Raw genomic sequence first — 14,016 nt, 5'->3', positions numbered from 1 at the left:
GTTCCAACAAAGTGTGTAAGCTGCTTAAGTCCTTATATGGCCTTAAGCAAGCCTCTAGACAATGGAATATTAAAATTACCACTGCCTTATTAACAGCAGGCTTCACTCAAAGTTCTCATGATTACTCCTTGTTCACTTTGAAGAAGCTAGAGGAGTTGGTGATTATTTTGATATATGTTAATGATTTACTCATTACTGGGGATAATGAGACAATGATTAAAGAAGCAAAAGAGGTGTTACACCAGTAGTTTAAACTTAAAGACTTGGGAGAACTTAGATATTTTCTGGAATTGAAGTATTAAGATCCAATGATGGGATCATCCTAAACCAAAGAAAATATATATTGGAGCTTATTTCTGATGCAGGCCTCAGTGGAGCTAAGTCTGTAGCCACTTCATTAGAGACAAATCAGATATTGACCTCAATAGAAGTTGATCAAGCTAATGGCTTCCATAAGGATGAAATCTTAAAGATGTCTTAGCTTATCAAAGACTAGTAGGGAAATTGATGTATGCTACTATCACTAGACCTGATATTTGTTATTCAGTCCAGACACTTAGTCAATTCATGCAGCATCCCAAGAAATCTCATTGGGAAACAGCCACCAACGTAGTGAAGTACTTGAAAGGGACAGTTGGACAAGGTTTTTGGTTACAAGCTCTACCTATCACAACATTGACATGTTGGAGTGATTCAGATTGGGCTGCCTGTTCTAACACCAGAAGATCAGTTACAGGGTATGTAGTAAAGTTTGGAGAATCTTTGGTTTCATGGAAGTCAAAGGAGCAACACACTATGACTAGAAGTTTAGCTGAGGCTGAATATAGAAGCATGGCCTCAGCTATAGCAGAAGTTACCTGGTTACTTGGGCTATTCAATGAACCCAATCTACCTATTCAGATGCCTATTCTAGTGTTGAGTGACAGCAAGTCTACCATTCAGTTAGTAGCCAATCCTGTATTTAATGAAAGAAAAAAGCACATCGAAATTGATTACAATTTATAAGGGACAAGATCAAAGATGGTTCTATTCAAACTGTCTATGTTCATACACAACAACAGGTAGCTGATCTATTGAGTAAGGGATTAAGTCATGCTCAGCATTCTCATTTGCTCAGCAAGCTTGGTTGCTCAATGTATTGCACCCTTCAGTTTGAGGGGGAGTGTTGAATTGTAGATTCTTTCTGTTAGTTAGTTAACTACTGTGTCAGTTAGTTAGCCATTGGTAACTACATTGCAGATGCATAATCTGTTAGTTGGTTAATTAGTTAATGTACAACTGTCAATGATGAGCTGTCAATTTAGGGTTAGTTAGCAGGATATTTTTGAAGCTCAAAATGTGTGTATATATAGATCAACAAACTGTAACAATTGAGATCAGATCAATACAAATTCTGTTTCTTCTTCTCTGAGTTTACTTTCTATGAAGCTTTTCCATGGATAATTGAGATTATCCATTCAGTTTTCACCATGGAATTCATGTGAATATAGTGATGCACCCTCTTCGAGTTGCATCTAGTATTGCCCTTGGAGCTGTGGCTTCTGTTCTTGCTTTGTTGCTGCCCTTCCTCTGGCTCAGTGGCGGACCCAGGATTTTTAATAAGGGGGTTCAAAATCTGAAAAGGTAGACACACGAACTAACCGAAGGGGGTTCGACATCTACTATTTATACATAAAAAAATATTTTAACCATGTATAAATAGTATAATTTTTCGCCGAAGGGGGTTCGGATGAACCCCCTCATTACACGCTGGATCCGCCAGTGCTCTGGCTAGCTTATTTTGAGGAAATCATGATATCTTAGATGAAATTACATGAATCAATCAAATGATGCACCTTTTCTTCTCTGAGTGGAGGGTCTATGGGAAATAACTTTTTTATTCCGTTAAGATAGGGATAAGATGTGCGTACATCTTATCCTCCCCAAACTTTACTTGTGAGCAATAGTGTCGAAACCAAAACTCTTACTAAGGAGTTCAAAATATGTAGAAGTAAATACACAAAGAAGCTAAGATAATTCAAAATTTACAATAATGCAATTTATCAAATCGTTATCACATAGATAAAATAAAATGTTCTGGAAAGATTCTAAAGTGGAGGTATGAATTTAATTAACTTCGACCTATCTCCCGCCTTAAATACATGGAAGGGTCGTTTTCGATTCTTATGAGTCAAGAAGGAAACATTACTAAAAGTATGCATTTAAGGGTGTGACCTGTTGGACAATGAAACAAGTTAAAAAAATCATAAGATTTTATATTCAAATTAGCGGCAGATTCATATTTTAAAGTTTATGAATTTATATAATAATCTCAAATTAATATAAAAGAACATCAACTATTTATAAATATTTTGTTGATTTCTTAATACAAATACATGGTATGAACAAAAGTCACTACTTTTGTGAATCCAAATCTTAAGGGTTAGATCTCCTGGCTCAAATCTTATGGAGGAAAAATTACTAGATATTTTCCCTCAACAGTCTCAATCTTGATGCATAGTTATCGAATATCCAAGTTAGTATAAGATAATATATCTGAACACCACGATCATAAAAACCATTACAAAGTGTAGTTCAGGAAACCAGCTAGTTTATTAATATCCACATATATGTTGCTTAAATTACTTGGATATTTTTCTTTGGAAAGTTCATACACAAGAAACAAAAATATCATTGTCTACTTGGTCCAACAAAATCATTGACGCATGTGACATCAACATCAACTGGCCTGTTCAACAAGAATAACCCAACATTTTAAATAATGAAAAGAAAAGACCAATCAATTTATTTTTCTCATGCAAGATGAAAGGGATCAGGTCCTTTAATTTATGAATCAAATATTTGTTAGTGCGACTTAAATTCTTCACTTTCAGCTTTCCCTTTTGCCCATTATTCCATTAATGTGAGTACTAAGTATTACCATTTCATATAGTAATGCGATGAGGCGGCTTCAAGATTTTAATATGATGATCATTTCAACCTTCAAAATTTACTATTTGTAAAAAAATTATTCTTAGCATGTACTTCTAGCCTCTGAAAAATGCAACATACAATCTGGTAATTATCAAACCACCTGTATCGTGAAAAATAATAATTAAGAACTCCATATCTAAATACTAATAACAACATATTTACAACAAATTTTAAAGTGATATAAGATAAACTGCAATGACAAATAAAATATGATGAATAACATAGTTTTTATTGATAAACATATTTAAGTATAATTTTGTTCTTTGCTTGATTCTCTCTCTAATCTTCTCCGTGATTCAAGGATTATTAGTAGTGTATTTCTCGAATGTAAAATGATTTGGACCTCTTTGTGATACATTTGATTGCTATGAACATCAGGCGACGACTTTGACAAAGACAATAATTGATGCCTTAATCTCGGTGAATATCACAGGAGTTTATGGGATTTCAAGATGCCTTTCAATGGAATATGTTATCCTTTATGTAACCGTGAGCTAGAGTTTAGGTAGACTAGCCTCCGAGAACCCTAACATAGTAGAGTCCCACAAAAATTTCTATATCTACACAACAAAAACAAATGGTATTATATGAGATTCTATCATGAATTGACAAGTTTTTCGTTGGTTGTCAACTTACAGCGTTTAACTTCTAAACACTTATAATGTATACAAGATTTTCATTTATCAAGTAAATTATTTTGATATAACTTGAAAAATTCATTACACTTGTTTACAAGGATACAATTGCTAATAATGTATTGAATTTGGTAACAGGTGAGGAAACTATATGGTATGTATGCTGAAAATGCTTCTGAGAGAATGAATCTCTACATCAAAGCCCTCCATTCTCGAAATGAAGAAATAGCTATGGAGATCCTATCTCAAGCCATAACAATTTCCCGAGCAGGATCCAAGCTTCTTCACAGTATCAAACTCTTAGAGGTATGATTAATTATGTCACAGCATAAAGAATTTTTATACTATCAGCGCAATTAGTTAACCAGTCAGAAACATACTATTCTTACTCTGCTTTCCAGGTTACCATATCAAACTTGATACAGAGATTGGTAGGTCAATTCAACCAAGTAATAAAATTTGAATGGGACTTTTTCATGGTCTATGCTTAGGTGCGACCAGAAAAATATGATCGATTTAATTGTACGTTACATAGAGTTAATTGTTATTGTAGGTCAATTTACAGAATACCTAGATTGGGTCAATAGCCAGTACGTATGTATATACGCCAAATGGCGTATGCAATTCACATGTTGTATACCAACAGTGGGATTCAAATGTTATTATTGTTGTATACTATTAAGGTATACCAAAATGTGAATTGTATACCCCGCCGATATGCAATGAATATAATTGTTGCAGTGTAACTTTTTGAGGGGCGATTTCTATAGATTGGTATATGCGGGTAAATATTTTATGCCTTTGATTGTTCAATTACCTAAATATCCATTTGTACTTGAGCAGGGAAGTTTACAGTGGGAGAAACCTTGGCTAAGATTCATAATTCCCTGTTTCACTGATCCTGGAAATGGTTTACATGATATAGAAAGTCCAATGAAAGGAATGGAAATTGTCTTAACTTCTTCACCTTGTTTTCAAACTACAATGATAGATGAAGAGCTCATACTCGTCTCACATTGCGTGCTACACCTTCTCTGTCTAAAACAGGAGCAAGCTCGTCGTCTTTTGCCATCCAATTCAATGATAACTCCAGAAAAAGAAGTGGTATTCGAGAATGAATTTACCAGTTTATCCCCCGAGTCAATTTTCCCAACGAGCCTAGATCAACCAGCAGTTTTCTTCTTGTCTTGTATCAAAATATGTGCATAAATGATCTAATCATGACTAAACCTATGACCAAAGGATCCAAAGATTCACAAGGAAGTGACAAAGCTAGCTCGAAACAAGTCTACATCAATTAGACTAACTTGATGAACCACGAAAGCCTAGTATTCGCGTGCAAGTGTTCAATTTCGTTAGGTATGGCTGTACTACTTGTTGTTATATTTGTGTTTTGATGATTTAACAAAACTATAGGACCTGGTAGAGGGACCTGATCCCACGATTAACGCTGTCAAGGGCAAGAAAGTAGAGTACAACTGTAAAGTTGCAAAAACTGCAGAGATTGATGGGCACTGCAGCAGAGGTGCATATTCACGTTTTGTGTATCGACAAACCATGTGACCTGATAGACGGACTTGGGGCCATGAACAATGTGTGTCATAGACCAAATGGAACCAGCTATAAAAGTTGCCACCACCTGCTGTGGTTGGTGGGCAGCAGCTGAAGGAAGCAGACGTCAAGCCAATCAGAAAAGACTAGGTTGTTTTGTCTGCAAGTCAAATACGATCCTAAGGACACAAAACAACTTAGTTCTACACATCACATTTACAAGGAAAAAGGCAAAAGGTGTGTGTGCTCAAAAAGAAAGAATAACTTCCTCAAGACAGCAAGGGACCTTATCGAGCTACTATTGAAGAATAGTTTTTAGGTTGTTGCTTTGTTGTAATGCTGAGTCTTGCGTTCTAAATATTATAAAATCAGTTCCTATCATATAAAGGTATTGATTATTTCTCTTTGTATTGTGTCATTGTGACTTCATTGCTAGAGTTAGCTTTGAAGTGGTTAGAAAAGTCGACATTAACCTAGGGGTGGTTGTGTAGTAGGCAATAGTCTTATTGCTTCGTTTTCGAATCATTGCTAGAGTTAACCTTGATCAGAGTATTCAAAGTCTACGTCAACTAAATTTAGTTGAGGTAGTGGGCAATAGAGATATTACTTAGGCTCAAAGTCTTGTGATAGAGTTGTTGCAAGCCGAGGGGTGGAGAAGGTTAGTATCTAGTTATAATAGGTTGTAATAGATAACTTTGCTCTTGCACCTTAGTGAAGATTGGTCGGGAAATCCTATGGAACGGGTCGTGGTTGTTTCTCCCTTGAGCAAGGAGTTTTTCTGTAACATTCAAAAAAAATTGCTAAGATTCGAACCATTCTTCATATGCGTATAGGATCGAACTCGATGACTTGTAATTTTAGATATCAATTAGGATAAATTTCTAAGTATTTGAAGGGCATTATATGTGGTTTAGGTTCATGAAGGATCTCTAACAGCAAGCCAAGTCCAAAGAATTTCTATCGGCTAAGTTTTCGGATGAGTTCGTATAAGGGTTAACTTCAAATGACCATAACTTTCCGAATATTAAGAGTTAGATGGCTCACAACCTATCAAATTAAAGGTATTTGAATACTCTTTCCAACTCCACCAATTTTTCCTCATTCCAAATTCAGAGTAAAAGGTTATGACCATTTTACTAAAGACTGTCAAATCAGAAATATTACGACCCATAGGAAATATTACGACCTGGAGTTACGACCCGTAGAAAAAAGTTACGAACCGTAGAAATGTTTACGGGTTGTAAACATTGGTCGTAAACAAAGATCAAAGGCTCATTTTTTTAGTTTTTTCCAAGGGTTGATAGGAAGAATTGGGTCTACAACCTATAAATATTTTGAGACCCGTAAGAGTTCTTCGTAGGGTCTTCTGATCAGAATTTTATGAGGGATAATTTGGTCTTTTCCCCATCTTTCCCAACCTAACCCACTACGTTTTAGGGCTAGATTCTTCCCCCATATCAATTTCTAAGGAGTTTTCTCTCCAACAACACCCAAGAACATTAAGGGCAAGAATTGGAGAAGAGAAAGAAGGCTAGAGTTCAAGTCTCCAAGTAAGGCCATCAAATCCTTGATTTGTTCTTCAAGTCAGGTATGTAAGGATAATCACAACGTTGGACTGAGTTCGTCCTCATGCCCTACATTTTTATTTGTTCGAGTTGAGTTGAGTTGAGTTTTGAGGTTCCATGAATTGAGTTCTTGAGTTATTTAAAATTTTCACCGAGTTTTTATATATAAATTCATATGTATTGATGATGTTCTTGAGTTATTTAAAATTTCTTGAGTTGGGTTTTGTTGAGAGTATAGATTCATATTTTCATTCACATGACCCCAAATTGAGATTTCATTTTATTATGTTATGCAGTGATGAAATTTTTAAAACATGATTTGTGAAGGTTTTGAATGAGAAAGAGTTGAGTTTGGAGGAGTTCTATAATTACCATTTTGAGTATGAAAGAGTCGAAAATTTATATATGTTCTTTTAAAACATATATTTAAAACATATATGTCTAATCCGTACTATTACTTTAGACTTATGATATCTTGACTGAGTTTCTTACTCTTGATTGAGTTACTTGAGTTGATGTTATTCTACCTTGATGCATGTTTCATTCAGCCATATTATATACTCGTACATTTCATGTACTGACGTCCATTTGGACCTGCATCAGAGATCATCAATAGGCTTACCGTTGAGGATCCGTTCGCATTCCAGCTGATTGGTGAGTCCTCCCTTACATTCGGAGGATACCCCTTACATTATTCTTGCTTTGAGTTCAGTTTTTTCATTCTGATTTGAGGTAGCCATGAACCCGTCATTGGCACCATTGTCTATAGAGGCTTTATAGACTAGATAGTGATGGATCGATTGAGTATTTTATTTCCTTGAATTGTTCTTGCCCGACTATTTTAATGACATAGATTGGAGTTCGATTTGTTGACCCATGGCCTTTCTTCCTTGAGCTAGATTGTTGATTGGAATTGCTCACCTAATTATCTCTTTATTTTAAGTCTTCCGCTGATTGATTGAATGAACGGATGTGTGATTGGACCAAGTGGTTTGCTTGGGGACCAGCAATAGTATTCGAGTGTCGGTCACGTCTAGGGTACCCTCCCAGAGCATGACATTTTCCAAATAAAATCTTGTCTTGTTCATCACTTGCATTAGCTGTTCGTTTCTTGAGTATTCTGTTTAGGGACCTGGTCCCTAAGTGACAGTGGACGCACACATTCTAACACTTGGTCTGCTATTTAACAAAGGAAATGGATTTTGGTCAGGGCTTACATTGGCCATCAGCTTTGAAACAGGAAAAATAGCAATTTTTACGGTTGCAAAGGCTCGAGCACAAGGAACAGCTCTAGGATGTCTATGGAGTACTAGGCTGTACTATTTTTCAAAATGGTCGCGAAAAATCATCTTTTTCTGTGCTTTGGAACACTTAAAAGTTGCACTAAACAAATTGACCTGGACTCAGAAAAGCAGAGGCATTTGAATTCTCAAGTAGAAAAGTTGCAAAAGTTCATAGTAGATGCAAAGTTGGAACCTGGTTTCTGGTTTACGCCTTTTCCTGTTTCTTGCTACAAAAAGCTTCAACGATCTCTATCAAACGTCATGCACTTACTGCATTTCATGGCCTACAGTATAGAATCCCTCACACAAGCATTAGATAGTTGTGATGCTGATGGAAAGAAGATTCATGAGCACTTAAATCAAGACAGACAGATTCTCAAGGAAGCGATAAGCTCTTCAATGAAATGTATTGATAAAACCATTTTTATCGGACTGCCAAGAACTTTCCAAGATCAACCAGAAGATCGTAAAATTGACCTTGAGGAGAGAAAGTCACAACGCGAGTATACAACTACTTCTACGAGCGATAAGGAATGGAAAGCTTTAGGTGATTTTCTTGAGCACTCAAAGGAGGTTATTGATAACATGACATCCATTAAAGGCAAAGAAGAAGAGATTATTAGAAAGGTGATTCTTTGTTTATGCTCTATAGGATTTTGCATGAGTTGTTTGATGAGAGAAGTAAAAGACATAGAGAAGGATATAAAAGAATTGGTGAATTGGAACATCCATTAGGCCACCCAATTCATTGATGAAATTTTGCAATAATATTCCCACATTATTTGTTTATTGTTAATGGTCAAACACACTTCTAAAGTATCCAATTTTTTCAAGTTTTATAGCTGAACTATCCAAGTGTGCAACTTGTCTGCTTGAACTATCACTAACTATTTATCAAAACACACCTTAACTATTGATTGTTCTCTTTTAAATTCTAAATTACCAATGTTGATTTCTCAAGAACCCCAAATAATAGATATTTCAAAGTTCCACCACAAACTGTATTTCAATCCAAAATAAAGTTGGATTTTTATTCAAATCCACATATTTTAGACTTGAGCCATTAATGTGAACAAGTTCAAGAATCCAAGCCAAATTTTGTAGCTATTTGATCATAATATGAGGCTAATTAAAGTTACATTTTCTAACAATGTTATTATTCATTGAAGCATATATTGCATTAGTGAACGTGAAATTTTAATCATATTATCTCTCGAATAATTATTTACTAAATGATCCTCTTTTTATTTCTTTTATAATATATTGACTTTTTAGATGCCTATGATCCCTTTCCAACAATTTGAAACTGAAGAAGCGTATGTAAGACCACGATCTAACATTTTGTAAATGATAGCATGCAAATATTAGAAGAAAATCTAATGTGCGTGTAACGGCCTAAAGAGGGATATTTGCATAAATCATGCATAGTGAATAAAACAAATTGGATATTTTCCATAGAAAACTACTTATTTGCACCGGATATTTACATTAAATCATATAAATTTTATATACTTAAGTGATTTAAATGAGATAAGAATTCATCTTAATTAATCGATGTGTTAAAAGTCTATATACAAATACATGTCATGCATTTATTGGCTAGATATAAACATTTAAGTACAAATAAATTCTCACCTATAGAATATTCCGTTGTTTCCCTAAGCCCTTTCTTTTCCTTGTTAAAAGTTTCCAAAAGCAACAATATTTGATCCCAAACCAAATCAAACTAGGAATCCAACTAAAACCCTGTTTAGGAAAATATAGGAATGGAAATTAACGCGTCATTTGAGTTAAACCCAATCCAAATTAAACTTGGAACTAAAAAATCCCTATTTATACTTAACTGCAATGCAAACTAAAGTTGTATCTTCATTACTTTACTCAAAACAAGTTTGTTCGTTTATTTCTCATCGATCAAAGAAACAATGAGTAGTCATCGTTCTTTCCATAACAACACACATTATCATTCTTCACCCAATTACTATAATGGCAATCATCAACAAGGAGGCTATAATCCGCGTAACGCTCCAAGGCACCCCAATTATCAGTCTTTTATACGACATCACTACGTTTATGATAATCCACACCCAGATGATTCGTTGATTGCTGTACATGAGTACATTGCTCAACAATTTAGGAATCGATATCAAACACTTTTCTTTCAACCACCTCTGCCCTACTATCCAGTCTTACCGTCAGTTGTAGTTCAAGGTCCATACTATCCAAGCCCATATTATGAACAGATTGATGATGTCTATGTTGTTGCTCATCCGACTGAGACGATCTGGATTAGACAACTGATGGATTGGCAGATCAGAAATTCCAGATTTAATTTTCATGCTCTGTATAATCATGATCATGAGGAGAAAGAGGACGACGATGACGATGTGTTGAAGTATTTGAAAATAAGAACTCATCATGCTCCGGCTAAAGATGGAATCGATCCCGAAGTAGTAGTAGTAGCGGATGTAGAATCAGATATCTGTGCTATATGCCAATCTGAATATGAACACGAAGAGAGTATAGGAGCGTTGCAGTGTGGACACGAGTATCATACGGATTGCATCAAACAGTGGCTGTTGAAGAAGAAAGATTGTCCGATGTGCAGAGCTTCAGTTTTGCCTTCACAAGAACAGAGATTATAGAGAGACATTTACTCAATGGCGCGCTTGATGTGAAGATTATTGTTTTTATTATTTTAGTCAATTTGAGAATTGGTGTTTTTTTTCATCTTTGGTAAGGGAGAAACAGGTCCTTGGTCTAGTATAGTACATAGAAATTAGTAAGATATTGTTCTGAATAAGATAAGCAACAAATTACATAAATGAATATCATCGAGATTTGGCTTATATATTATTATGGTACCATTCTATCTCATTACTGTAGTTAATTAATATCATTGAGACACAAACAAATTGCAAACATAATGAATAGACCTATAAAACTGAAGTTTCATTCTACTTCACTAAACCAGAGCAAACAAATCTCATGCATGACATAATTTATATCCTATCCCTACTGTCGTAAGGATCATCCGAGATAATTCTTTTAGTTGAAATGACAATAGTTGAGTGACTTTTTTGTTGCATAAAAAAGTTGAATTGCTTTCTTAGATATTACCATTAGTTGAATGTCTTTGTGGGCATGTTAGACTCTTCAGTTGTTCAATTACCAAAATATCCATTTGTACTTGAGCAGGGAAGTTTTCAGTGGGAGAAACCTTGGCTTCACTGATCCTGGAAAGTCCGATAAAAGGAATGGAAATTGCCTTAACTTCTTCTCCTTTTTTTTCAAACGACAACGATAGATGAAGAGCTCATACAGCTGCTCGGTCTAAAACAGGAGCAGGCTCGTCGTCTTTTGCCATCACATTGAATGATAGCTACAGAAACAGAAAGGGTATCCATATTCGAGAATGAGTTCTCCAGTTTATCCCTCAAGTCAATTTCCCCAAAGAGACTAGATCAACCAGCAATTTTCTTCTTGTCTTGTCTAAAATGTGTATAAACGAACAAGTCTGCATCAATTGAACTAACCTAATGGACCGTGAAAGCCTAGTATTCGTGTGCAAGTGTTCAATTTCGTTATATCTGGCTATGCTATTTAACATAGAAAATGGATCTTGTTCAGGCCTTACAATCACCATCAGCTTTGAAATAGGAAAACTAGCAATTTTTATGGTTGCAAATTGTCACGACCCAAGCTACGCCCTAGGCATGACATGGCGATTAGAATCACGAGGGAATCCAACCAAGCCTCTTAGCATATATCACATACATAAGGTAAGTAAAGACATCAATCAAATCATAAAGCGGAAGATAAGTCTCAAAAGTAAAATCTCAAAATAACGGAAGTACAATCTCATGACCGTCTAAACATGCCTCTACTTCTATTATATGGGGCTTGGGACAAGTTCCTAGCTCACCAAAACATAAAGGATGAAAGTATAATGGGGATATAAAGAAAAGTATAAGTGTTGCGTCCTCGAAACATGAGTACTTACCAACAATGAAATAGTAACTCAATAGCTAGCCACGAGCGGGAGGATGAGCGTGATGATCGTCAAGCCCAACATTATGATACAACATAGGCAAAAAGAATGTGTTAGTACATGAAATGTACAAAGTATGTGAGAAATATGCATAATGTAGACATGATAGCATGATGAGCATAAAATATGTGATGCAAGTAGGGATGTTCATTATAGGGCCCTCCGTAATGACATGATGGAGCAGAACGTATAGCCTCACCATGATCCACGCCATTTTTCTAACATTTCGGGGCCACTCAACAGAAATTAGACAATTTTCTTAATTTTACATGTGTTTTGGTTAATATGACTTTCGGTCAGACTTTTTAATATTTCTATATGTAAATACATATTTACATTAAGCCCTATAAGTTTAATAATTTAATGTACTTAAGTGATTTAAATGAGATAAGAATTCATCTTAATTAATCAATGTGTTAAAAGTCTATATACAAATACATGTCATGCATTTATTGGCTAGATATAAACATTTAAGTACAAATAAATTCTCACCTATAGAATATTCTAGTGTTTCCCTTATCCCTTTCTTTTCCTTATTAAAAGTTTCCAAAAGCAACAATATTTGATCCCAAACCAAATCAAACTAGGAATCCAACTAAAACCCTGTTTAGGAAAATATAGGAATGGAAATTAACGCGTCATTTGAGTTAAACCCAATCCAAATTAAACTTGGAACTAAAAAATCCCTATTTATACTTAACTGCAATGCAAACTAAAGTTGTATCTTCATTACTTTACTCAAAACAAGTTTGTTCGTTTATTTCTCATCGATCAAAGAAACAATGAGTAGTCATCGTTCTTTCCATAACAACACACATTACCATTCTTCACCCAATTATTATAATGGCAATCATCAACAAGGAGGCTATAATTCGCGTAACGCTCCAAGGCACCCCAATTATCAGTCTAACGTTCATGATAATCCACACCCAGATGATTCGTTGATTGCTGAGCACGAGTACATTGTTCAATATCAAACCATTTTCTTTCAACCTCCTCTGCCCTATTATCCATATTATGAACAGATTGATGATTTCTATGTTGTTACTCATTCGACTGAGTCGATCAGAAATTCGAGATGTCATTTTCATGCTCTGTATAATCATGATCATGAGGAGAAAGAGTACGATGTGTTGAAGTATTTGAAAATAAGAAGTCATCATAATCCTGCTAAAGATGGAATTGATTCCGAAGAATCAGATATCTGTGCTATATGCCAATCTGAATACGAACACGAAGAGAACATAGGAGTACTGCAGTGTGAACATGAGTATCATACGGATTGCATCAAACAGTGGTTGTTGAAGAAGAAAGATTGTCCAATGTGCAGGGCTTCAGTTTTGCCTTCACAAGAACAGAGATTATAGAGAGACATTTACTCAATGGCGCGTGCTTGATGTGAAGATTATTTTTTATTATTATTTTCGTCACTTTGAGAATTGTTGTTTTTTTCTTCTTTTGTAAGGGAGAAACAGGTCCTTGGTATAGTATAGTACATAGAAATTAGTAAGATATTGTTCTGAATAAGATAAGCAACAAATTACATAAATGTATATGATCGAGATTTAGCTTAATATGTATGGTACCATTCTATGCATCACTGTAGTAGTTAATTTCATTGAGACACAAACATAATTAATAGACCTGATAAAACTAAAGTTTCATTCTACTTCTCTAAACCAAAGCAAACAGATTTCATGGATGACATAATTTATATCCTATAGCTACTCTAACAAAAGCTCCTCTGAAAACTTTGCAATAGTGTTCCCATATTACTTGTTTATTTTGATAGCACAAAACTCAATGGATAATGAGTCCACCCTCTACACTTCTCCATATAATATTCCTACATTAATAGTATTAGTAATAGTAATTTTATCAAACAAATCACAACAGATCCAAAAAAGAAAAATCTTCGAGTGCAGAACGTATATTTTCTACTCTCTTTTCAATCATGT

At 34.9% G+C, this 14,016-nt stretch overlaps 3 protein-coding genes across 3 annotated transcripts; all 3 read left to right on the top strand.

Annotated features, from left to right (window-relative positions):
• Window positions 1-1,492: 1,492 nt before the first annotated feature.
• On the top strand, window positions 1,493-8,742 carry LOC129876935 (uncharacterized). Its single transcript, XM_055952408.1, has 7 exons — window positions 1,493-1,606; window positions 3,352-3,462; window positions 3,747-3,914; window positions 4,452-4,712; window positions 5,025-5,133; window positions 7,935-8,030; window positions 8,132-8,742. Exons 1-7 carry the CDS (start codon window positions 1,493-1,495, stop codon window positions 8,740-8,742), a joined length of 1,470 nt encoding a protein of 489 aa, XP_055808383.1.
• Window positions 8,743-9,879: 1,137 nt separating this feature from the next.
• On the top strand, window positions 9,880-10,856 carry LOC129877521 (uncharacterized). The gene has a single exon (XM_055953036.1). It carries the CDS (start codon window positions 9,933-9,935, stop codon window positions 10,650-10,652), a length of 720 nt encoding a protein of 239 aa, XP_055809011.1. The 5' UTR covers window positions 9,880-9,932; the 3' UTR covers window positions 10,653-10,856.
• A 1,984-nt stretch (window positions 10,857-12,840) lies between these two features.
• Window positions 12,841-13,425, top strand: LOC129876934 (uncharacterized). The gene has a single exon (XM_055952407.1). It carries the CDS (start codon window positions 12,841-12,843, stop codon window positions 13,423-13,425), a length of 585 nt encoding a protein of 194 aa, XP_055808382.1.
• The last annotated feature ends 591 nt before the right edge of the window (window positions 13,426-14,016 follow it).

The sequence above is a fragment of the Solanum dulcamara genome, chromosome 12 (genome assembly GCF_947179165.1).
Source record: "Solanum dulcamara chromosome 12, daSolDulc1.2, whole genome shotgun sequence".
Lineage (NCBI taxonomy): Eukaryota > Viridiplantae > Streptophyta > Magnoliopsida > Solanales > Solanaceae > Solanum > Solanum dulcamara.
The sequence above is the reverse complement of the archived record's forward strand: the minus strand, read 5'-3'. Positions and strand labels throughout refer to the sequence as shown.

What these genes read in the sequence shown, in the direction of transcription:
- LOC129876935 (XM_055952408.1), top strand. Translation starts at nt 1,493, where the DNA reads ATGCACCCTCTTCGAGTTGCATCTAGTATTGCCCTTGGAGCTGTGGCT. An exon ending in CCAGGATTTTTAATAAGGGG is followed by an intron (nt 1,607 to 3,351) that starts GTTCAAAATCTG and finishes TATGAACATCAG; the next exon opens with GCGACGACTTTGACAAAGAC. An exon ending in AGCTCTAGGATGTCTATGGA is followed by an intron (nt 8,031 to 8,131) that starts GTACTAGGCTGT and finishes ACCTGGACTCAG; the next exon opens with AAAAGCAGAGGCATTTGAAT.
- LOC129877521 (XM_055953036.1), top strand. Translation starts at nt 9,933, where the DNA reads ATGAGTAGTCATCGTTCTTTCCATAACAACACACATTATCATTCTTCA.
- LOC129876934 (XM_055952407.1), top strand. Translation starts at nt 12,841, where the DNA reads ATGAGTAGTCATCGTTCTTTCCATAACAACACACATTACCATTCTTCA.